Source organism: Seriola lalandi, unplaced genomic scaffold (genome assembly GCF_002814215.2).
Source record: "Seriola lalandi dorsalis isolate HSWRI2012SDOR001 ecotype SW California unplaced genomic scaffold, Sedor1 jcf7180002054520, whole genome shotgun sequence".
In the NCBI taxonomy this organism is placed as follows: domain Eukaryota; kingdom Metazoa; phylum Chordata; class Actinopteri; order Carangiformes; family Carangidae; genus Seriola; species Seriola lalandi.
In genome coordinates, this window is record NW_019525073.1 from 757,500 (window position 1) to 783,913 (window position 26,414).

The window sequence follows — 26,414 nt, forward strand, 5'->3', positions numbered from 1 at the left end:
ATACACATCCACAGAGGGTGAGGAGGCATATTAATGGCAGAGAATGCAGTTTAGGTTATGCATATCGAACTGAATCGTTGCATGAATGGAGAACACCACTATATTTAATAAGAAAAAAAACAAACATTTGTGCTTATTTGTATTTATATAAAATTTTTTCATAATCAGCCTCAAGTTGATTTACATAAAGCAACAGTATATCTGAAAGCTTCAGCTGGCTGTGATCAGTTCAGTCATGTACTGTAATTATCTAAATGTTGCTAAACACACCTGAATCTCCATCTGACTTCTCGTTTAGCCCATAATTTATGGTTTTGTTTTAGCATCGACTTTTCCTGTTAATTTCATGTGGGCTACTGCCGAGGCTCATGACAGTGGACATGCAGCCCCAGGTTTGCGGGGGGGGGGCTTTTATGTGGCCTGACTGGTCCACGTGGAGTTATCAAGAAGTGCAGGCTATTAATGTAACTTTGAGGTCAAAGGGCAGCAGCACACGTTGACCTGATGATTGGTCATGAGGAAATAGCACATCGCTTCATTTCCTACCATGATGGATTGTTGGACTTGCATTTAGTGCGGATTTCTCTGACACTTGTTGAAAGACAGGAGGATAAAGAACACAGCCAGGGAGAGATAAAGACAGGTGGAGGGATTCAGAGGAGGAGGGGTTGGAGAAGAGGATGGGAAATGGTAGGGGTTCCCCAGTGTGTTTTCACCTGCGGTTTGAGCTGGCTCGTAACAATCTCGCCCGACTCCCTGAAGTACTGTGTGCCAGCGACGACATAAGCCGCTGGCGCACAGCACTTCAGGGAGATCCACATAGGATGAAGGTGAAGAGGCATAAAGGATGTGACAAAACCAAGTCTCAACGTTGGTCATATAGCCAGGAAGTTTTACTTAAACTGCAGTTTGTCTGTAATTTTGAGTAAATTCAAGAAACCTTTTCTCTGATTCTGTTTTTGCTTTTCTACTACAAAACGTTAATCATTGTTATGTTTTTTTTCTTTTTTGTAACATTCACCCAGCTTGTAAACTGATGCCGTCTTAGATTTGAACACAGCAATGCTCTTGAGAAAGTAACAAGAAACAAAGAAACTGGACTGTGTCTGGTGATGTGATGTCTAGAAGGTAGTGTATTGAAGATGAAACACATCTGAGTGCAAAATTAAAAAGGTATTGCGTCAGATTTTGTTTTCCCGTTCCGTCTCTGTATTCCTACTTTTACTCAACAAAAAGATTTGTGTTGATTTTTTCTTTTTTTAAGCTCTGGCTTCCAGTAGATGTAGAGGTAAGCTCATTGTAATTTGAATAACCAAACACCAAAAAAGTAAGAAGATAATCCAAATGATATGATCAAAGACAGGATTTTCTGTTGCTGAGTCATAGAGAAGCAGGAAAAGTATAACTGCATTAGCATAATAATGCTGCAGATGTACAATATATTCCTAAAACCGCAAGTACCGTAACATCAGCTGCCTTCATCCCCATTCTTAATCAGTCATAAAAAATCAAACTCACACTCATGTTTAAACATGTTTTATTTTAGCATAAGCTTGTTAGACAATGTTTAGACATGTAACATTAAAGTACTGTACCAAAAGGAAACAAGCACAGTTGTTTCCATTTGCCTGTGACGGCATCAAGTGTAATACTTTTGCTTCAAGGATAGTTCTGGTTTATTGCTTTACTTCTGTAAAGTACTTTCATAGGTTTGACCATCAGTTTATGGGATATTGTACTCACCAAGGCGAGATCTGGGAACGTAGAGACATGGTTAGGAAATGCGAATAATCGGATGATCACATTTGCAGGTGGTAGTACAGTAGGTCAGAGTCGGGCCTGGAAGATGGGCTGTCAATTGTGAGGGATGTTTATAACATACCTTTTGGGTGTTTGAATGTTTTTTCTTCTAAATAATTCTGACTAACCCGTAGAATGATCTGACTGTTAGTGCTTCTTACGTCACCAGACTTCTTTTTTATTGATGTCCCAGTTCTCAGCAATTACCTTGTGGAGTACATGTTGCCATAACTGATAGAAACGATAACCAAATCTACAAAAATAGGATCCCATTTTTGATAAATCGCAATAACCTTTAATACTGCTGGAAAATAAACTGTCTTATACAGTCTCATCTTAAAATATCAACACTATTGCAGAGTATTCTTTACGGTTTAATTAACACAGTAATAGTTGTAATTAGTAGTACAGTACTTTCATTCATGATTATTAATATTCAGTGTATGGATAATACCTGCACATATAGAAGCAAATGAAATGAATGAGTCAGTGTCCATCGAAGGTCAACATACTTTTGAGATTAAATCTCAGTTGTTAGCAGATAAGCAAGTGAAACAGTTCAACAATGCCGAGTCCGCAGCAGCTTCTGTAAAGAAATCATGTATATTTCATCAGACTGCTCAGGCAGGAGTACACCCTCGTCCTCTGGCTAAGGTTGAACAAACAACCTCTATAGTGACCAAGAGGGGGTTGTGGTTTCAGTGGCATTGAATCTCACACGAATTAAGGTATAAATTTCTGACGTGACATTGAGATTTACATTTAGATGACAGCATCTGAGGACAGTTTACATCGTCTTATTTATTTATTTTAATGATTCTGGCTGACGGCAGGATGTTTAAATGCTTTTGAATTTCAGTTATGAGGAGAAGAAGAAAAGGGAAAATAAACCTCAGGGAAATACAAAACATGAATTTTATGCTTCATCTGTGATGGAGGGATAAGACGTGTGGAGGGAGTGCTAGGTAGAGACAGGTTGGGGAAAATGATATACCGTAACCTTCACCATTGCTCGGTCTACTGGCAATCCACAAAGCCATGTTCATAGTTGGATACTTGTGCGGCCTCCACCTACTGTGTCAACACACTGTGAAAGATGTGGCCTGTGAAGTATGAACGTCTTGGTTTTCCCTGCAAGACAAATGCCAATGTCAATAGTCCATGTTTGCAATCCTACCAACGCTGCTATAACTTTGAATTAAGAAGCCATGAAGCAAACACTTCACAACATTACTTAGTACCACTGAGTGCTTCTCATACCAGCTCAGATTCAATATACTCCAGGATAAACAGTATATTTACAAAATCATTTTACAAGTTAAAAAAAAAAAGAGAACAACCTGTACATAGCCTAACAACGATGCATTTTTTTTTTTCATTAATGTAGTTTTAAAAGGGTTTTATAAGCATATCAGGTTAAAGACAGACCGTGTAATCTTTTCAACTGATCTGAAGACATGATAACCACTGAAAATGGAGATGTGAGGTTTCCACTAGACAGGAATGACGAGCTGTTTATGTGCATCCTCATTTCCTGATCATAAAATATTAATGTTTGCGTTAAATTCCAGATATTTACATTATTTATATTAGCAAGGAAAACAAGTGTTGATGGGACGAGTCCTGGTTAATATCACAGATAATATACATCAATGTTAATTGCAGCACGGACTTAATGCCACGTATTGTAAAACACCGCCTTCAATCAGAATCATCTTGTAAAATTAATGTGCATTAAACATGCTCACTGGTGTTTCTCTTACAGGTTCCCTTAGTTGATACATAGCCAATAGCAGTTTAGATGACTGCAGCATTTTTCTTTCATCATTCATTAATAGAGTTTTTCTTTTGATGTGTAACTGGGGTTTACAGCTAATGTGATCTGTGTATTAACAAGACTGTGTGCGCATTTGTTTTATCTAGCTGATAGATGACAGTAAATAATGAAACAGATATCTGCCAATTACAGTACTCAGGCAAGATGATACTCCAAAATGTGGCACCATAGGGCTTCATTTCCTCCTGTAATAATAACAGAATTTTTTCAGTGCAAATATAGATTCTGTAATGTTGAGAAATAACATATTTCTTTCATAACTTTTGTTCTCCAAATCAGTTTGTTTTTACAATGGTTTTGCAGCCAGCTCATGGAAGCGTCTAATTTTTCCGATCCAAAAATTTGCAAACAGCTGCAACAAAAACAGGAAAAATGAAATTCTTTCTTTCTTTTAAGAGAGCACAGATTCAATTTTGAGACACAATAGAAGGTATCTTACATTCACATTGTATGGGATGAGAGAAAGGCTGGCAGAGCTAATAAAGTGATGCTAATGTACTTTGTGATGCAGTGGTAGTCCCCAGCATTCAGCTCGAAACAGATGGGATCTCTCCCACAGGATCAGATAAAAGACGTCCATCTCTGACTCTGCAGAGCATAGCAGATTCAACAAAGGCTGCCTCTCAAAGATGTGCTGTCCATGGGTGCTCACACAGAAGTCCCTCACATAAAATAAATGCGGCAGAGCACAGGCAGCAATGATGAGGTTAAATTGCAGCATATCAATCCTAACTAAGGCAGGAAGAGGAACCAGATCAAAACAATCACATGGAACTAATCTGTGGCAGCCTCTGCCACTGCTGGGAAGATGTTGACGCACAATCCTGAACATTCAAAGCGTCCTATGGGTGAACAGTGCTTGTAATAAAGAGAATGTCTTAGTTTTCTTATTCCACAGGCTAAATCATAAGATGTCAAGCTCTGTAACAGTGGCAACACCTTCTCATCATATATTCAAATCTCTTGAATTTATGGAACAGGTTATTCAAGGCTGAGCTTGAAGCTTTAAGTAGACATCTATAAATACACATCACCTTGCCATATATTTTCCATATCACACTGTCAGTGGAAGCTGCCACACCATAAGAATATTCTCTAAACCCTCCACACTTGTCCTAGTACCTGCTGGAGCTCCTTCCTTCAGTCTGCGGAAGCCCTTGCCTCCAGAGATAACGGCTGCAGAGATCACCCTGTCCCTGCGTCCCCCGTCCCTCTCACAAGGACGCCCTCTAACCCACATTTCTGGGTCATCACTGAGCTCATAGATAGATCCATCTTCCACACTGTGCTCCAAAGACTCCAGGGAGGAGTCCAACGCCTCGTCGCCCTGCGCCGTTAATGGTCGTCCGGGTAATCCTGATGTGGAGCGCAGCTTGTACTGCAGTAGAACGCCGCGTCCTTTGCCTCTCCCCTCTCCCTGATAGGAGCTGGACTGTTGCAGGGATTCCTGAGAGGAGGTGTCGCTGCGGTCCTCACCTCCACAGGCAGAGTCTGGGCTATCCCCGACAGAATCCCTCTTCAGCAGCTCTGGAGACAGGGTGCTGGTGGTGGCTACCAGGAAGTCCACAGGCCCACAGTGGGAGTTTAGAGAGACCATACCCTTCCCTGTAGCAGGCAGGCAGACAGAATATTCCAATGTCACCCACAGAGACAATAGATACTGCTCCTCTATGGAGAGTTAAGAGATTATAGTGCAAGTTGTAGTTTGAATTGTTTGAAGTACAAATAGCTGGGACCCAGCCTTGGATCATAAAGTACGTCATCAACAGTTTCTGTAAATTATTTCTTATAATTTACAGCTGAAACAGTAATGACTGTAGCTATAGTTTGTGGTGTATTTACATATTATTCAATAAACTCGGTGGTCATGAAGTAAGGTTCGTGCGAAGGGAAACTAATGACCTCATTCGCTTGGTATAATAAACAAAACGCTGCCAGGCAGTTTTTAAATTACCCTGCAAGACTATATATACACAATATGATTTGTGCGTTGCCTGCCTGGTAATATTTGCACTGATTCCCAGAGCCACAAGAAAAATGTGAAGTGTGACCTCAATAATGGGCAGTGCAGAGTAATTTTCTGTCATGAAAAAAACCTCTTCGCTTTTCTTTTGACCTGTCAAGAGGCTGTTCAATCACAGTCATCCGCCCCTCTGATCCATACCTGTTATTTTGGGGATGCCCTCCAGTTTGGGAACGGGAAGAGTGATAATTAAGCCTTGGGCAGTGCCCACCCACAACAGCCCCTGGCAAATTAGGAGACTCGTGACTCGCATACTCTTCTGACCTGCAATATTGAAAATGACAGAAAATTGTAGTGAGGTTTCTTCGCCACCTATTGTTACAGAACGACAGGTAGCTCAAAACCACGACAGATTATGGCGCCTTTTGAAAGAATAATAGATTAAATCCCTGTTGACAAAACAACTTCTACAGACTGGAAGGCCCGTAAAGGTTTATATGTCAGAGAGTGAATCATGAACTTCCATTGATTTTGTTATTGCCTGAGGCTCTTCAAAAATGCTGTTTTTTGGAAATATACTGTTGAGTCCTAGCATGATGAACCTTCGTCATACTTTGATTGTTCATCAGTGATCAATCTGTGTTTCACAAGCTTAACACAGCATGGCTCTGGGTTACATAAGATTATGAAAAACTGGATTTGTCTACTTGCTACTGACCCAGTTGAAAGAAAAAGTAATGAAAGCACACAGTAGGAAACAACACAACACTCGACTTGGTATTATACATTTCTGTTTCAGATCTGACTGGTTTTTAAATATTGAGCTTCCAAGTTTTCACCTCCTACTGTACACGGCAAAACTGATAAGCAGGGAAGTTCTCTTTTATTGGCAAAATGACAAACACCCATAATCTTCCCAAATAAGTGAGGCTCTATACACTCATGGTGCTTTCAATCATTTTGGGTCATTGGATCAGACTTCTTTGACATCTTCCTGACCTTGTTGTCATTTTTCCTGCCCCTGCTATGGCTAAAGAACATAAAACATTTTCTTTTGCTTTGATTCTTTTAAGTGGTCGAGTTTAGTGTCCTAACCAACCACCAAACAAATTCAGTTTCAAACTGAAAATAGGTCATATCATTCAGAATAATTGAAAACTACTGAGTGTGTACACAGTCTTTTAAGAGGAACTCAACACCACATTGGAAAGCAGTGTTTTGCTGCTCTAGTGGACAGTTTCAAGACTGTTTCACCACTGGGTGTGTTAGAAATGTTCTTTGTTGCATGAGTAACCACACCCAGCAGTGATGTCACAGAGTGCTGGAGTGCACCTGTTCATCATTGCAGCAAGGTGAGAAGTTAAACCACTGAGGTAAGCAAAAACAGCATTTTCAGAGGGTGTTAGTTTACACTTTAAATAGAAGAAACACAAAACCAAAAAATGCTCAGAACAAATTTTCCACTTTGAAATACAAGGTTCTGTCTTTTAAGACTAAACAGAGAAAATAATTTTCATAGTATTCAGACTTTAATACAAATAATTTGACGTAAATAATATAATTTCAGTGCACATTAAGCATATTTTGTATTCACTGTATTGTGGGGTTGACCTGCTGATATGAATTAACATTGATAATACTGCATCATTTGTTTGGTTTAGCTCGGTTTGTTTCTTCTCGTCTGTAAATACCCGGCATTAGTGCTTATTGAAATTCTCGATTAGTTTGACAAATGAAGTAATTCAGGGTGATTTTCTTTTTCCCTTACGGAGTGTGTTGACGATCCTTGGGGTGAGATTAAGCAGTGATTCTCTTTGGATACCTTTTACCTTTTTACATCCTGTGATGAAAGAGTCAACATATCTTTTCTGCTGTTGAGTTCTCCATTGCTGACCTGTTTTTGTAGCATTGCATTAGTGACGGGGAAAGGATAATTGCACGCGCCTATTATACTGTACATGCACATCTTTTTGTTTCCGGTTAACAAAGGGGTGAAAAACATTGTTTGTTTTGAATTTATTTCTGCATTCCTTCTGTGGTCCCTCAGCTCTTGGCTCCCATTGTGGCCTAGTTATCTATAGAACCATTTACCATAATATTCCATGGCAACCATAATTGAATTACACCAACACTCGTGATCGCAACTAGGAGAATGCTCATTTACATGTGTAACTGTATTTACATGTTTGTTCTGTGTCATGCTCAGATTATGATGATTTGCATGAGTGGTTCAACAGTGTCATTAATTAATTCATTCCGCTGTGTAGTGATGAATCATGCCAAGTAGGAAGCTGATGCTGTGTGCACAAGAGGAAGTGGAGACAGAGCAGAGGAGCACATTCAGCAAACAGAGAGCAGAAGCCTTTAGGTGGAGACCTTGGTGGGTCACAGCAGTGAGTTAGGCACCAGCAAAAACAGCTTTTATCTTGAAACTGTCAGCCACCTGCTTACATCGCCTCAGAGTCTATTTGTACTTTGGTTCGAGAGCTTAAGTGAGAGAGTGGTGCTCATGAACACCCACTTTTGGGTTGCCATGAATTCTGAAGTTAAGTCGGAAGAAGTGGGCACCAGGCATTGTCTTTAAGAACAGTGATAAAAAGGGATAATGACAAAGGCACTTGAGATTAAGGAGGTATAGCTTAACCTCAAGCAATCTTGCACCTCCAATTTTTGCAGTAATGCACACGTTCCGCAGTGTGTAGTGGGTTTATCGTGGGAGCCGGTATTTGCCTTAAAAAGGAGATGTCTCCAAAGATAAATGTATCTCTGAGATATGTCACTAAGGACTTTATTTTGGAATATTATTTTTTCACCCTAAGGATAGAACTATTAAAGGCATTAGTAGAGAAGAGATCAGCAGTTTCCTCTGCCTCGGAAACTTCTCTGTTGTTTACTGCAACTGGAATTCCCCATTGAGTATAAATCACATTAAGGGGAGAGGATTAGGGGGTATATCATTACTGCATGTCCTAGCATAAGTCAAGGAGAAACCTAAGGGAGCAGAGACCTATTGACAGAGAGAAACTATCAGTATTTCATGTGCAGTATCTGTGGTTGTAGAGCATCAGGGGATGCTCTTTTCTCTTGTGAGCTCAACAAATCACAACTTAAGTCAAAGATCCTCTTCCCTTTGTGGACCCTGAAGACATGAGGCGAGCAACTCTTTTTCTTTTGACCTTGTAACTTCCCCCAGGGCCGAGCTTGGAGGCTGCCACCCTCCCTAAAATCTGCTGCATATTTCAAGGGGAGACACTGGTGCTGGGTGAAAATGACCTCTAGGTCACTCGTTTCCTCCAGATATGACGGCCACAGGAGTGTGTGCTCCTTAAAGTCTCCTCTTTACTTTGATCTAAGAGAGAGAAGTTTGACGTCTGAAACACATGTCTGTTTTTATTCTTTACTCAACTCACAAGAGAAACACTTTTTTTTCTGATGAGATGGAGTCCTACCACAGCTTCGAGTATTGCTCTAAATACATCAATCACAGTCTGGTGTGACTCAATGAAAAGGACAAAATTTTTTAAATCCAGATGCATTTATACCACTCCCTGAAGCTCAAAATGATCTTCACATGTATTGAACGAGCTGGTGGCCCACGTGCCACAGCCTGAGCATTTTGGAGGCAAAATGATATTGAGTCACATGTACTGGACTGTTATCACTATTTGACAGTTTTAGGTAAGCTTCATTGCTATCTAATTTGTTTACCATAGTTCTTCCCTCGAAAAAGGGAAAACACCCACACTGGCTGATAAATATTTCATCCATCATGAAGGAAGTCACACAGGAAGTAATGCGCTATCTGCGGTATACTAAATGGACTGCAGTGAGAAGTGAAACGGGGGTGAGTGGATTTTAAAGCAGAGCGGATGAGATGAAACGGGAGTGAGAGGGAGAAAGTGGGACAAAAAGAAAGCTAAATATTAACTCAAAAGGGAGAATAGTGGGGAGGTACATGCAGAGAAAAAGAGGTAAACTGGGCATGATATCACAGAAGCATGTACATTTAAAGAGAGACAAGAGTGTTTCCATGGGAACCCTTCCTATGAAAATCTTTAAGGCTGCCAGTTAACTGCTCCTCAATGACTTTATTTCTTTTTTATTAATCCCTATCTCTCACCCCATGGCTCTATTATAGCTTTGTGAAGGCCTGAGATGGATACTTATTCAGGTCAGTCCCCGGAGTGCAGGACCCAAGGAGCAACTCGGACAAGACAAGAATATCATTCTAGGGGAGGAGAGCGTCATCTGTGTTAAATCAGAGCCCTCTTGTTGCTCTTTTATAATTAAGACAAAAATGTATCCAGTACAAACAAAATGGAATTTGTAGGCAGACATTTTTGAAACAATAAAGTGTCAGAAAGAAAATCAATTTTATGGGTTTTTACACACAAAAGAAAATGTGTTTCAGCTGCACTGCAGGATAGAGGCTGACCTCTATGTGCTGAGGTCAAGACCGAGCGCGATGTGTGATGTGTGTGTACCAGTGTTCAGCAGCGTTGACCGTGTTGAGATGTTGATTTCCTGCAGGAGCTCCAGTGTTTCGGTATGAAAGAGACGAATGGAGGAACCCTCGGAGAAAGCCATCCACACCCCTCCGCCAGCACACGCCATGTGTGTGACGCTGACCATCGGTTCTGGATGGACTTCAAACTTCTGTAATGGAAACAATAGCACTGTTATAAATAACAACAACACAGGAAGAAAATGCAATCACCCACATCATCAACAAATGACATTGGTGCCATAACAAGAAAACAAAACATTTCTACAACTGAAAGGTTAGCTCTCTCTGGAATTTTATTCTGGTGTTTTGAACAAAACTGACATTTTGGGGGCATTTTCTCTAAATAATCTGTGGACTTCAAGTTCTGGGGAAAAAAAAAAAATGCAAGGAAAACTGTTTTGGTCTTTTTCAGTTTAGCCCACCATTCTGTAAGGAGTTTAGCAACACCACAGCTATTTTGCACTTCTCCTTCATTCATTAAACAAGCATGTGGTTATTTTTCCTGACTGTATAATTCACAAACAAAATTAATAAGAATGGAAGACATTTGAAAAAGGAAAAAGTAGTAAGGATGGCAGAGGGGAAAGAAAGCTATGGATTTGATATGTCTAAAACATACAAATCACAGCAACAATGGAGAGGCACGACTACGTTGACTGCATTGTGCTTCATCTTAGGACACACTTTGGTAACAGTCTTTTTAACTGGTTTGCCAATTATTGATTATTGTGATAGTCATTTCAAAGTTGATTTACTGTAGTGTTCATCTTTTCAAAACATTACAAGACAACTGTAATTAAATGTAATTATATCATGACATGATGAGGTCAGAAGACGCCCCACTGAATCTTATGTTTAGTTGTTGCTCTTCACTTGCTTTTCTGTAAATAAATTCTTACTGTGCCTCCTAATTTTGTAATTTACAGAGTCCCTGACACAGGGGGCATGTTTTTGCATCATTCCCCTGGCTTCTATCTTTTTAAGAGCACAATGGAAAAAGAGAGTTTCAGGCACACAGTCTTAATGAGTAGCTTGAAATAAATGCAATGAGCCTTATCATAGCAACACATGCAGCCCCTGCGGTCCAAGGCGTGACAGGGGCTGGTTTGGGCATCATCTTAGAACTCATATCACTGTCAATGCATGAGTTGCATGAGGCTGGGCAATTAGTCAGTGAGAGCGAGTGAGTGAAGATGAGAATGCACCCCCCACCCCAACCCAAGTGCACCGGCGGACAGGGATTACCACCTGTTTGTGTGCCCTTGCCAGTGGGTCCTCCTTTGTTTGAAATTAGGGGAAAAGGAGAGAAGCCTTTGATGTGTTTTTTCTTTTAATTGACTCCTCAGCAGTGGGTGCCTGCTCCGCCTGGGAAAGGATATGCAATACAGCTCTTCGTTTTTCAAGTGCAGCCATCAAAAAATTAGATATCCATAATAAAAAGGCAAATTTCACCTTCAATAACCCATTACAACTCAAATAAGTTGACAAGTTGTAATGAAAAACTCAGTCCTACTTTACTGTATATGCCGCATAATTATCTCATTAATCATTATCAAACGTGGTGGCTTTAAAAGGACTTCCAGCTAATCAATGGCCGTCATACTGTAATTGTTGAATGCCATCTTGCTTGCCATATGTTTGAAACCACCTGGAAGGCATTCTGGGTAACTAAATGTATGCAAGAGTCTCATTTGACTAGGATACACAGAAATCTCAAAAAGCGCCTGAATATGTGTTAAATTACTGATTTAACATTTGTAAGAAAACAATGTTTTTACATAAATATCAATTCACACTTAAGCTAGTATTGCAAAATAGAATTCTCCAAATATTATCACGGATATAGACCAAACATGTTGAATGCCTGCCGCGCTGTGTCAAATAAAGGATAAGCACAAGCCACAACTGTTGCCCTCAGCCAACAACCTGGTATTAGTCTGCTGAATCCAGCATTGCTTACAGAGATGAGGTGGTCAGTGAAGCTTGACAGAAGTAATGTGCCCTTTCCACTCAACTCGGCAGTGTCACAATAACAACATCCCTCCTATAGTCCTCTACCAGCTGTGGGAAAACAGCAGAGCTAAAGCTGCAGACACTACAGCCGATCTGAACAGCTCATTAGTCCTTCATTACATCAGGTGACAAGGTGTCTTTGTCCTTTGGTGAGTGCTAAGTCCACGCCTCTACTCTGAGCTATGGCGGGGAGTTGTAGACGTAAGTGATGGGAGAAAGCAGGCAGAAAAAGAAATAGTAATGGGAAGAGGAAGGAACAAGGCATGCCAGTCTGTATTGATCAAAGCTTGTATGTTCATGCATGTCCTACTTTGTTAAGGTTTGGTTACGTTACAGGTGCTCAGACCTCTACAGAGTGCTGAAGTTTGTGGAGGTCTGTAATAATATGAAGATGTGCCCTTAGAAACTACTTTGGCAGGTTTGAACAAAATGGTATTGTGTAAAAATCAAACAAACTAATAAAGCACTGCATTATCGTCACATACAAAGCAGCCCCTACTGTGTGAATATCTACAAAATAAAAAAATCATTTGATTAGTTGCGTTTGCCTCATTTTCTCCCCAGTTAAGTTGTTTCCCATTCCTATTGTGTGCCATGATTCCTGCTGAGGACAAGCTCCTCTGGTTACCCTGGTGGGAAATTTAAGAAGGGTTTATCATTCTGCAATTTTATTGATGTTTGCATTTTTTTTATTATAAATGTATCAACTGATTTTAACTTGTCATGTTTAAATGGTGCCTGTGGAAAAGACACTGCTGACCACAGTGTCGCTATAAACATGGTCCTCTGGTGGTGGAGGCAGCTTAACACCATGTCTCTAATTAATACAAGTGAAAAGAAACAATGGGGGAGAGAAGGAGTAAGAGCTGCAGACTGCTTTTTACATTGCTGGGGATGTTTTTTTGTTGTAGTACCTCAGTTGGACACTGGGACTGACTAACTTGCCACGCCATATCCAGTTCTCTTAATACATCCATGGGCCATTTCAGTGATGCCATCAGCAGGAAATGAAGCTGATCTCAGCACTGATGGGACTTCAGGACCCCCCAAAATCTCAATGTGTCCAATACTTTGGTTTATAACTAAAAACTAATTACATTCCCATGATGCTCAGCTGTAGTTTGTGTTTAGTTTAAATTAACAAATGCAAATCATATCTAAAAACACTAAACTTAAATGGTGAACATGGTAAACATTATACCAGCTAATCATCATCATGTTATCATTGCCATTGTGAGCATGTTAGAAAACTGGCATTAGCACCTGCTAAAAACAACACTGTGCTGAAGTACAGCCTCATAGAACTGCTAGCATGACGGTGAATTCTTCCAAATCATTTCCTTTGTTTAAACCTCTGGGGTAATATCTAATAGTTAAAACTTTGGTAGGTATTTGAGGCTTTGTGACCTTGTTACAAGATATTTGCATTTTAAGGGAGATGAAACAGCTTATAAATACTCACATTCCTTCAGCCATATTGGTCTCTCTCGCCTCACAGCCACTGTATTGCTGAGGTTTTGTCAGTTCTATAATTTATACATATATATATATATAAATATATATATAATCTATCCCCACTGGGGTGGAATGTAGCTACATAATACACACAACGTTTTGAGTGGTGATGTTCCCTTGGGTTTCAACACCTTCATAAGTATACAGCCATGTTCACCTGAAACATAGTGAAAAGGTGATATTTGAATAATAATGTATTGTTAAGGCACCGACGTGAAGATTTATAAAAGAGGCTCATGCCAAGCAGCAGGGTGCGGGGATCAGCGTTGTCAGACGAGGCGGGCTGCAGTGTCCATCAGAGTCATAGACAAATGATTCAAAAGTGCAGTAAATCTAACAAAGTGGTGAACGTCTGAAGGGGAAAACAATGGAAAAGTGAAGTGAATACGAGTCCATGACCCTCTAGCCTTGCTCCATGTCATATGTCTTGCAGCAGGTGCCAAGTACTGCTTCTCCAGATCCTGGATATGCACCATCACCCCTGTGAAGTCATCCCTCTTGAGTCCACATTAGTGAGGAAGACAAGGTTAGCAATGAAGTAACCAGAGCTGACCCGTTAAGCTCTGTGGGAGATACAGTGAACCAGAACTGTGCCTCCATTGCATGGCCATTCAGCTGATTAAGCTCATGTCTCTGGAGGACTGGGATAGGGAAAAGAGGTGAAGGAATAAAAGGAGACATCCCTGGCTTGGCTCACTCCTGATTATGTGGACCTTGAGGCACATTCAATAAGCAGCTGTCTCTGTACTGATGGTCCAAATTTGCCAGCTGCTTCTTCTGATTTGTTGCAAATTTTAAGAGAAAAAAAAATGTACACTTCGTGTTTTACAAAATTAAGGATTTTTTTTTTAACTCTTATACATTACCGCATCTTGTATATCTGCATCTTTTATATTTGCCATGAGGTCAAACAAAACATCTGTAATTCCAGATGGAATAAGTTAAATAAGGTTATACATTTTCAGTTACTTTACTATTTCAGTCTTTTCTAGAAATGTACAAATTTATATGATGGGGATGATGAGACAATGTATTTTCTTTGTTGTGAGTGCTTCAGTTTGTTTGGTTGTTCAAATTCAGCATCATATTTTTATATGTCACCAGTTTTTATTTTTCCAGGGAGGGTTGGCTCAGCTCACATGGTCTTTTTCAACAAAAGCCCTTCTACCCATTTGTACAGCTACGCACATGCACATCTGGGAGCTATAATTAAATAGTAATGGTTTGCAGTTCAGCATCTGAATACCATATTAACATAACCCTGAAGAGTTTGTTTTCTGCCAGTCATTGTTTTCTGCCACAGCGAGAGAAGTCTCCCCCTGTACACCTCTAATGACACACAGTACAGATGAACACCTTGGAGAAAGACTACACAAAAACCGAAAGCATGACAGAGAAAACCCCCAGGATGATTTTCTGGAGATAACAATGCAGATCCCTGTACCAGAACTCACATCTCAGAGCGCTACAGCAACATGAAGCATGTTTGTGTGTGAACGCCCCAACAAACATTGTATGAATCTACAAAGGGTTTGACTCGTCCACGCAGCAGCTTCAAGCAGTAAATCTCGATGACATCACAGATTAGGATGCAGCGTCTCTGAGGCTGTGTGCATCAATCTTTTCAGAAAATGAAAGGAGAGGAAATATTCCTCAAAGCTGCAAAAAAAACAAAAAAAAAAAACAACCCCAAAACAAACAACAACAACAAAAAAAAAACACCTTGTCTAGCAGTTTCACTTATGAACCCATCCATTTAGGTCTTCACATCATGTTTTTAGTGAAGACTGAGAATATTTATCAGCTGGGATGGTTGGAGGAATTGACCTCGCTAGTAGAGATGGAAGAAACATGACAAAATTTGTTGGAGCTCATTCTTTAACTGGTTAGGCAGTTCTTTCAAATATGAGTTTCTGAAATGCTAAATATTATAATTTTGATATTTTTAGCAAAACTACTAAATTAGTGTAAAAGAAAAAAAAAAAACCAAAAATAAATACAAGTAAAATAAATATACAAGCACTACATTTCCTGTATAACTACGAATTACTTCCATTCAGCTCCAGTCATTGAATGGAATGGAAAATGTGTGGGTCAAATCATCTTAATATTCTGTATTCAGACAAAAGGAATAAACAATGCAAAAAGACTAAATAAAACCAGAGAAAAAAGAAAAATATTTGTAAAGGGTTGCATTAAAATGCTTATTATGATGCCTAGATGAGCCAAAAATATTTACATATACATTATATTCAAATAAGACATTCAGTCCCTGTCAGGCTTCAGGACAATGATTCTAAAAAAAGTGCCAAGTGTGAAAATGCTTTAAGTTTTGTTCATTGCGTCTGTATTTTCCTTTTCTTTTCTTTTTCAACATGGTAAACTGCAACATTACTTGCCCAGCAATGATATAGTTATTTACCTGAGTTGCGAGGCTGGAGATGTCTATAACTGTGACAGAGTTCCCCCAGCTTGCCCACACTGAGTCATCTAACACCAACAGAGTCCGCACTGGTTCTGAGCCGAGGTTTACACATCTGCAGGAGTCGGGTTCCCAAAGATCATCTGAGGGAAAACAAAACAGAGTGAACAAAAAACCAATAGCTAGGGGTTTGTAGAAACCCTTAAAATCTCTGGCTATTATCACGTCTAGCTTCAACTCTGAAGGCCCCACTTCTATTTCAACACCTTCATATTGAGTGAGGCAATTAAATTAAAATCTTGGCTCTTGTATCACAGCGAGTTACCTTGGTGTTTATTTAAAAAAATACTCTTAAAGCTATTTAATGTTAAGCAATTACTAAAGCGTCAGTGGAGAGAGCTCACAGTCGAGGATTTAATGAAAAAACTGCCATTTGAGGGACTATGAACTAAAGTTGACTAAGTACATCTGTGGACCTCCATTTGAATCACCACACACTGTGCAGCACAATGTTTGCACCCTTGCCACCCACATGCTAATAAGTCTGGTACACTTTAATCCACTTTCCAACTTCTTTATTACCAGTTCTTTTCTCTCTCTCTCTCGCGCTGTGTCGCTCAGTTTTTGCTTCATCGGTGTGAAAATGAAGCAGACCTTTTTCCTTTGAGTTTTAATCACAGTGCACACGTTGCAGCTACCACAGAAGCACATTATAAAGTGAATTACATAAGCATTTCCTTTGCCATGCGTTAATGAAGCAAAATTAGAGAAGGGAGTGCATCCAGCCATTTAATTAACATTTTGAGTTGTTTATTTCTGCCTTTCATAGCAGAATAGCTTTACAATGCCTTATGACTTCCACAGGTTAATTGCTTGGCATGTTATAAAGGTCATTTTTCCACCTTTTCAAAATTCACTCTTGTAAATGTCCCTATGGCCCCTTGCGCAAAGCAAGACCAAGCCCATGATTCTCACTCTTTAACATAGTGGGGGACCAGTCTTGTTGCACTAAATCAAACTTTTTTTGCCTTGTAAAATATTTTCATTTTAAGCTGACATGATGTCTGATGTGCATATCTTGGAGAGAAAAGCTGGAGCACATTATTCACAAAACAACAATATGTTGTGTGTATTCATAAGCCTTTTGATACAAGTCTTGACTGAAACCTTGGCATTTCCTGGCTGCTGCAGACTTGTTTTGAGACAGTAGCACACTAGTCAAGGGCATAAATCTTTAACAGATGTGCCGAATCCACAAACATTCCCCAGCACCCTCCAGAGCTTTTCTCCTGTCCCTTTTTTTTTTTGATATACAAAGCATGAATAGTAATATTTAATCGGCATGCAGCAGCTTGGTGTAATTAATCATCCTTTCTGCTTGGGAGGAGAGAGGAGCACAGGAGGAAGGCAGGCGCGCTGACATACTGTGGCCAGGTAAGAGGAACCCAGTGATAGAGCTATTGTGCTCCCGCTGGCTGTGAAGACTGCAACCCACTGCTGAGATGGTGTTAAGCCCCCCTGGCCTTGTGCAATGCCTGACTAAACATGGCATGCCATCTACCACATGGTGAGGTGTTATTTTCATACTTACACTGGGTATGAAATTCACTAGGAATGGGAAGTATAGCGTAAAGGAAAAAGTGATTCTGGAGTAATCATTTCAAAGGCAGCTCGAAATTAAAATCATTTTCATTCTGGAAATGGGTTTTCTGAAAAATGTATCATACAGTCTATGTGCATGACACAACACTAATATTTATAGGTCAAATTAATAAAACAATTTATGTTTGAACACAATAGATGTTTACCACAGAGCTGTTTCATAAATACGTAATGAATGAAAACAGAATCTCATTTGTACCAATAATTTTACTGTACGAAATAATATTATATAAAAAGCTGCATTAGAAAATTAAAAAACATATATATATATATATATACTCAGTCCATTTCACTGTCACACCTTAAGAGAAAAGAGGTATCATCTATAGACTACACATTCCCACTTCCCCAACAGACCATGCACAGAGAGTAGCAACAGCCACCCCTGACACACAGTAAACAACAGCCATCATTCTGAAAACAAAACAACCAGCGCCTTACCGCTGTTATTTCTTCCATAAACCATCATGGTCCCATTCCGCAGGCCAGCAAACAGGAAGCGAGAGGAGTGCTTCAGGCACAGCACAGGGCAGCCCTCTGGGTTACGGAGGGTCAATAGGCACTGTGCTGCAGTGTCCACACTGCCATAGACCAGGATGCTGGAAGAACAAAAGCAGCACAGGCAAACATGATAAATGGGTGTCATTTGAAATGACGGAGTGCCTCGTTTTCATGCAGTTTGATTTAACAGTTGACTCTGGAGCAAAGCATTGTGTAAGTGCAACCACTCTGTCTTTCTCATGTTTGAAATCCCATCTTAACTTTGCTACATCTTGTTGTCTTCTTCAGAATGACAAATGCACATTGCTTTTTGTTCCTCTCTGTCAGAGAAGAAGAGGTAGAAGAAGTTGCATTGGAGATGACAGTTATTTGAGTGTGCTGAAATGCAGAAATTGATTTTCTTTTTTTTTTTTTTTTTTTAAACTGTATGTCTTTTTTCTTCCCTGGACAGACACTTTTATTGGAAGAGAATGAGTCAGCAAAAACAAACTGCTGACATATGATTTCTTATTCTCATACAAACGACTAAACACTACTGTAAATGACAATTACAGAAAAGTAGTAACATAATGGTTAAATCTGAAATTCAAGAATATTCTGTTTAGAAAAAAAATTTAAAAACCTACTTATTCACTGTAACTATGGCGGTAGACTGAGGTGATAGGTATCAGCTCTGATTTCTTGTTTTGATGAAATATCGACAAGCAAATCTATACTGCTAAAAATCTCAAGAGCCGGTAACAAAGGATTACACAGGATATTATTTTACAACATAAGATGTGGAGCATATTGAAAAGCATTTGTTTTCTTATGTTGATATTTGTGCTTCTTCTTGAAGATAAAACTTATTTCCGATGAATATAATTTGATAATTTGCTCTGGCTCATTTTATATCAACACAGAAGCTTTTTCTCCTCAGACATCTGTTGCTTTCTGTGATATCAGTCTCTCACCGTCCATCGTCTAATCCAACACAAATGTTGGAGCTGATCCCTGAGGGTGCCTTGTGAACTCCAGCTTCCACTTCCTCAGCGTGAGACGGTTCTGGTACATATTCCAGACATCGGACAGCAGAGCCTACCTGCAGGCTCTTTACAGCCCTTGGCATGGGCCTGTTGAGGGAAAATATCTCTATCTGCCCCTGAGAACCTTCTCCTCCACCAGCCACCTGTAGGGAGAAAAAAGCCTGGTTAAAAGAGGTCAAGACCCCATGTTAAGCTGTACCAATGGACAGAATCATAATGCAGCAGGTAATAAACTATTCTGCTGGAATAGAAAAAAGATATAGGAAGAGCAGCGTGAGGAAACAGGCCAAGTTCCCTTAGATCATGCTACCAATGTGTGTTCACTGTCTTAATCAAATTGTGAAGGCCAGGGGATAATGTGTCTTTGCTTCAACATTCTCTACCTGTCAACGATTTAGATTTAAAAAAAAGTTCAAATCAATTATCCTTTCAGATCTTGTCGTTTGTAGTCTCCCTCAGTTTCTTTGAATATCGCGTGGAATTTTAAACACATTATGTAATGGATTCACAATGTCATCTCTAGAACATCAAACAATCCTTAAAACTCGGCGAGCTTTTCATCAGTGCAGAACGGAGAGGCTCTCCGAGGTTTCTGAAGAGCCCTGAGTTACTTAACAGTTTTTTATGAGTTTACAAGATCCAAGTGGCTAATCAATTGCTTAAGTCAGTTCATGAAAAAAAAAAAAATCGTTTTCAATTAATTGAACTGATGTCTGATTTTAAATTGTCCAAGGTCACCCTCAACACTTGAAGACGATGTTCTCAATACCAATGAAGAAGTAATCACAAGTGCACAAGCTGTCGAAAGCTGGGAGCTTTCAGTAGCTCAATTTGGAGAAAGTTTCTACCAATCAACGTCTGTAGATGTCTCACCCTTTTTGAAGTTGTAAAAAAAAAAAAAAACCTCCCTGACAAACAGGAAAGCAACCTTAGATGTTACCAAAAAGGTCCACCAATCATAATAAGCATCCAAAGGTGATTCATACCCTACAGGCTGACTCCCGGCCCCAATAGAGACTTGATTTCCTATGTATCAAATTTGTATTGGCCTTTGTGTAAGCCTGTCAATGCCAATGCTGAGAAAACAAAGACAGCAGGAGCCCCCCAACCTCTCTCTGATGCAATTCCAATTAAGGTGGTGTTGCTCCCATTCCCAAACAATTAAAGTGTCACTGTAGGTTTTCAATATGATTTCATTTATTACCCCTGTGTGAGGCCTAGGTGGATGTCCAGACAAAATTCAAAGCCCTTCTTGGGGAAAAAAAGCACGGTTGCTTGGTGCTAGACAGCGAAGATTTATTCTCTGTATGAATCACATTGTGTGAATGTGACATGAGCTAAATATAGTCTTTAGCTCTTCTCCTCCATGCTCACCCTTATTTGCATGCAATCATTTGTTTGATTTGTATCAGCGTGCAGAATCTGGACAGGAGCGATCCTGTGGGCTCTTGAGAATGAGCCAGAACAAATAATGGTCTGTTGCACAGGGTGAAAAGAAGATAGGGAAGACTTATCTTGCAGCAAGGGGTCCAAAAAAAACACAGTTTCAAGTGACTCTGAGTAACCAAAGCCAGAGGCAAGGGCCCCCTCACCCAGACTCCTAGACAATTTATACATTCACATGTCCATCTGTACCTCCCTAACCCTTCCACACACCACTGTCACCACGATCCACCCCCCAACAGCCACTGCAAATGTTGTGTCCTGACAAAGTCATCACCACTTATTTGGAGAAATAGATATCTGGAATTGTGCCCTGGACAGATTCCTCCTCTCAGCTTGGGAGAAGCAAAAGACTTCCCAAACAGTAAATGCTCTGCCAGCATTAATTAGATTGCTCCGGACACAGCGAGGAAGCGTGGGAGAATGGTCATGATAGCACACTCTGCTCAACTCTATTCGCCACATTAAGAAGCCAAAACCATGGATCACCAGATTGTTGATATACTCTGAAGAAAATGCATTTCAAGTTCCCTATCACTGGCGCTAGCTATGAATGCTAACATGCTGAATAAATGTATAAGATGAGAAACGTGAGGGCAGAGTTAATGGAGACTTTATCTAAAAATGAGAAGTAGGATATTGGGAAAAGTGGGACAAGGAGGGTGAAGGCAAACAGGGAAACACTGGGGTATCAGCCTGATTAGACACAATGTCATTACTCTGATCAAAGCACACAGAAATCCCCATAGCCCATCTCACTTTAACATGATTAGTGTCATCCCTTATTTGACAAGCCTGCCAGGGAGGTAGAACCAACTGGGGGCGGGAACGCTCAGCCACTAATTATTCTTGCTGGATCTGCAGGCCTTCACTATTATGTGTTTTAGTGGATACCAGTTTGTTTTTGCTGTGGCTAAGTGTTGTACTGTGCAGTATATAACATTCATCGTGAGGGAAGAGAGTTAGATGTGATTTATACTCAATGAACTGCTTCTCCTGTTCAAGGTTGGTTTGAACAATATACATCAATGGAAATTCACTCATCAGATGTGAATTCCATTCATAACAAAATTGTCTGCTGAACATTGAAATAATCTGTCATTTTGCTGGTCGGCATTCAGCCGCCTGAAACTACCTTTAGGGACTGAATGACAGACAAGATAAAACTATGAAGTCTCAAGACTCAACTTGAGATTTTCTTTTACTGACTTAAGACATGACTTGAACTTGTCTCTATATAAGACTTAACTTGGTTGTGAATTAATAACACTCAACTCTTTGCAGTATGCCTCGCTGTCATGCTTCAAAAAGGAATGAACATTATCACTACAGATAACTGCTAAACCAATTGTTAATGGCTTTTTGCTGATGAATGCATGCCGCTATGAAGGAACTGAAAATTTTAAACACATGCTTTAGTCTAGCCTTCGCTCACTTTATGCACGTATTCTCTACTAGTGTCACACATATAGTGTGAACAGCCTAACTTGTGCTCTTCTGAATGGTGTGGGGGGACAAAGTCATGGGCATTTAAGCCAACTGTAAAACTTTGTGCTCTAAAAGAAGTTGCAGGTCAGAGACGCCTATGCTCCTTCAAACACTGACAGGACTATGTTCTAAATTCCAGCTCCACCATATAGTATCTCCTTTTCCCCATCTGAGTGAGCATCCAGCCCTCTTTAGAATAGCACCACAAAAGCAATTAAGTCTGAGACACTGAGCTGTACTCTGTGTCTTTGAGGGCCTACACTTGATTTAGCTACGTTTTAGGTCAAAAGGGGATTACCTGATAAAGAGCCCACCTTCTGCAAAAAGGAGAGGGAGCAAAAATTGAAACTTAAAGATTAATAGCAGATTCTCTGCATCATTTTTTTTCCTGAATTTCCCCCTCTTTCTAGATCCACTAAATTCCCCCAAGTCTGGGGATTGTGATTTGATAGTCTGGCAGAACAATTTGTCCCACTCATCATAAAACACTCAGCAGCAGTTACCTACTACTAGCCTTTATACTGTATTAATTCACAGTTTCCTGGTGACATTTTACAGAGAAAAAATGGTGCATGTCCCATTCTTAGCCTTGAGATACATTTTTTATTCCCTCTTTTAATGAATTAGAGCAGAATGTAGAGAGGACGTTTAAAATGTCATGGTAATTGTGTTAAAAGCAAAAATTATCGGCAACTGTAAAATATGCATTATTTTGCCTTGTCATAGGTTTTAATTATTTGGCATTCAATTGAGTGTGTGGGTGTGTTTATATGCATCCATTCATATGTGTGTGTACGCAACACATTACTTACCCAGAGGTAGCCTTGAGGTAAGGAGGTGCTCGCTGCAGAGAAGCCCAACAATGCGCAGTGAACAGGATTATGGAGGGCAGCTTCAAGCTACAAAAGACAAAATTAATATTGATTTAATGTGTATCAAGGAACAACAATTCAAACTTATGTTTTTATTTTTTTGATGCATTCCCCAAAAAAATGCTTCTACTCTGCCATCACCAAGAACATCGTTCTTACCTTTTAACAGAATTACAGAATATCCCTCCATGAATTCCTTTTTTGACAGATGTGTGAACAATCTGTATCTAAATCAGCAAATTTTAAATGTTGAATGCTAAAAATCGATGATGTATACAAACGGCAGACTTACCCCACAATGTTCCTATCAGTTTGTAGTGTTATTGGTAAATGGACTGCACTTGTATAGCACTCTTCTAGTCTTATCAACCACTCAAAGCACTTTACACTACATTGCCACATTCACACACACCACAGACACACACTCACACATACCGACAGCACAGCCATCAGGGGAAATTGGGGTTCAGTATCTTTGACATGTCGACAAGAGGAGCCGGGGATCAAAACAACGACCTTCTGATTAGTGGACAACCAGCTCTACCTCCCCACCCCAACCTGCATGTGTTGAACTAGATTGCTTTCTACTAGCAACACCAAGATCAAAAGACCAACACTAAAAACAATGCAAGATGTTTCAGTTATTATTGGACGCAAACATTCGGGTTTTGGCCTAGTTTTAGCTTTAGCTCTAGCTCTCTACACTACACAATTTTTATTTATTTTATTTATCATCAGGCCAGATGTTCATGTTACCGTTCTTTTAGTATATGTGCTATCCGCTCACTTGTTATCAGTTTATAGACTGTATTTATAGGATTGTTCAGCAAACTTTGAAACACAAAAAATAACACTTTGAGCATAGCAGATGCTTCGGCACAAAAAGCCATTCCATTTCCGTGTTATTTCCAAATGCAAAAAGGTTGAGTTTTGTGATTATACAGTTGCTATGCAATAAGAATAATTTTGAAGCTCTAAGATGCACAGAACATTTACTAAAAAGACACATGGGGTTAGTATAACTGGTATGTGACATTTACTTTTAGAATTGAAATTGGACAAACATGGGAATACACAAGGGTCCTGAAGGTTGAAGTCCTGAACCGAGGCAGATGTCAAACTATTTATTATCAATAAAACGAACCAACATCTTACTAAAAAGGGAAAATAAATTCATATTCCTTAGAAATATAGGAGTTTGCCTGAAAAGAACTGATGGAGGTTGACATTTACAGTATAGAGCCCGTGGCTAATAGTGCATCAAACCCCCCACGGTGAAAGCTGCTCTTCTAACTAACAGTCTGTCTGGTAGGGAATGATTATTATTTTGGTGTTTGACCGCTAAGGGTGGGCCATTTGACAGACGGAACAGCTAATTGTGTGTTGTCGGGATGGTGGGGGGTGGCAGTGGGTGAGCTGTTGAGTTGGTGGGCTTAAAAGGGATGGAGGGAGTGAAGAGGGGGGTCAACAATGAGCGCCGCATGTCTTTAACTGTCGTCCTCCACGGTGGTAAGCATCAATCACAGGTAATTTATAGCCTCCCTTGGCCAGGACACACCCCCTTTTTTCTCTTGTTGGGTGTGTTCGTAAACACTAAACAAAAAAAGAATGCCGGCCAGAACACTGCTCTCCCATCTGCACTGCAAGGCTATTCCTTCACTCCCTCCCTCCCTCCCTCTCCGTGTCTGTCTCCATCTATTCAAATTCACTATGCAGATGCATGGCTCGTCCTCTATATCACTCTCTCAGTCCCACTTTCCCATTTCTCATTCCCATCTTTCACTTTTTTTTTTATGCCTGTTCTTTTTCCATTGTTTCTGTCTTTTTTCTCCCTCTCCCCTTCTGTTAGCCCCTCATCAAGTGCAGTGAAATGTTTTTGATAGGTAATTAAGTGGCAGCCATAATATGTGTCCATATGGAAGCCCTGCGGTGAAGAGAGAGAAAGTGGCTGTGGACCAGAGGGACTAAAGCACTATAGCGGACTGTACTGGTGGTTCAATAGTGGTTGGATTTTATCAGTCACTTGAGACTGGAAAGCATCGTAGGCCAATCTTCCCAGGCCAAGATTGTTTTGTCTGTTAGCACTCTCCAGAGTCAGTATGGCAATACAAGTGGGATCTATCCCCTCTATCAGAGCAGTCCCCAACTTCATAAGATATTCAAGGGCAGGAATGTGCCATGGGATCATTCAGATAAAGAGCTGATGTGTAAATGAAGAAGCTTGTTTCTTAATAAGATACAGTCCTGGTCAAAATGATTGGAAACCTTGAATTTCAAATACATAATTCAGAATATCTTTACATAAATGCAAAAAAAAAGAAAAAAAATGGCATAATAGCAAAAAAATACAAACACAAAATGTACAATGGATACAATTAACAAAATAAAATAAAAACCAATAAGATTAATCAGTGCTTATTTTCAGTGTTAACATGACCCAAATTAACCAATGAATGATGGTTTTACTGCATAAAAAGGAGCTGGAGATAAGACAGCTGTCTAAAAGCATCAGAAAGGCTATTATCAAAGAACATAACAGCTCCCAAGGCTATGAGGCAGTCGCCAAAGATTTTTAAATCCGTGCTTCAACAGTTTGAAATGTTACCAAGACATTTCGCAGTCATATAACGTGATGCTAAGAAGAAACTCAATGAGAAGTCTGCAAAGGTTGGTATGGATTGTGGAAAAAAAACACGAAATCAGACATAAAGAGCTTCAGGCTGACCTGGAGCAATGTGGAGTAGTGGTTTCAGTTTGCGCCACACGTCGCACATTAAACCAAGTTGGGCTCCATGGGCAAAGGCCGAGTAGGACGCCACTTTTGAAAAAATAAGGCACAGAAAGGCCAGCATAATGTTTGCAAACATTTTCATAGATGAGCCACAGTCTTTCTGGGACAATGTTCTATGGATAGATGAAACCCAAATAGAGCTCTGTGGGAATACACTGCATCAATTTGTTTATAGGCAACGAAATGAAGCCTACAAGGAAAACACAGTAACGTAAAACACGGTGGATGTTTTACAAAATGACCATGACTGTATTCACCATTTGAAAAATCTGATGTCTACTCTTGTAAAATTATTTCATGTATAAAGAGGAAATCTAGTTTTTGAACATTGTTCACCCTGTTATGCTTAAAAACAGGACTTCTTTCTGTGTAGGAAAATTATGTAAATCCACATATGCAATAATTAGCATGGGACATATCTTACATATTTGGAATACAACTCTGACTGTTACATGAAACAGTTTTTGTTGGCTCACATGGCTTCAAGTACACTAGGACACCAAGGTGAGGATTGTGTTCCCATTAAAGTGCAGACAGTGACTATGATCAATACAGTAAACCCCTTGTCCACTTAT

General features: G+C 39.8%; 1 protein-coding gene across 4 annotated transcripts in view; it reads right to left on the minus strand.

Moving 5' to 3' along the window:
• Window positions 1-1,520: 1,520 nt before the first annotated feature.
• Window positions 1,521-26,414, minus strand: part of arhgef10la (Rho guanine nucleotide exchange factor (GEF) 10-like a) — a 95,902-nt gene continuing 71,008 nt past the window's right edge. For all 4 annotated transcript variants that reach the window (XM_087175996.1, XM_023414040.2, XM_087175997.1 and 1 more), the window contains 7 exons: window positions 22,989-23,075; window positions 19,174-19,388; window positions 18,161-18,318; window positions 16,058-16,200; window positions 10,085-10,256; window positions 5,802-5,924; window positions 1,521-5,242 (listed from right to left, as the gene is read on the minus strand). In XM_087175996.1, the coding sequence (XP_087032122.1) occupies window positions 4,692-5,242; window positions 5,802-5,924; window positions 10,085-10,256; window positions 16,058-16,200; window positions 18,161-18,318; window positions 19,174-19,388; window positions 22,989-23,075 (1,449 nt within the window). In that variant the 3' untranslated portion in view covers window positions 1,521-4,691. The remainder of the gene's footprint in view (window positions 5,243-5,801; window positions 5,925-10,084; window positions 10,257-16,057; window positions 16,201-18,160; window positions 18,319-19,173; window positions 19,389-22,988; window positions 23,076-26,414) is intronic.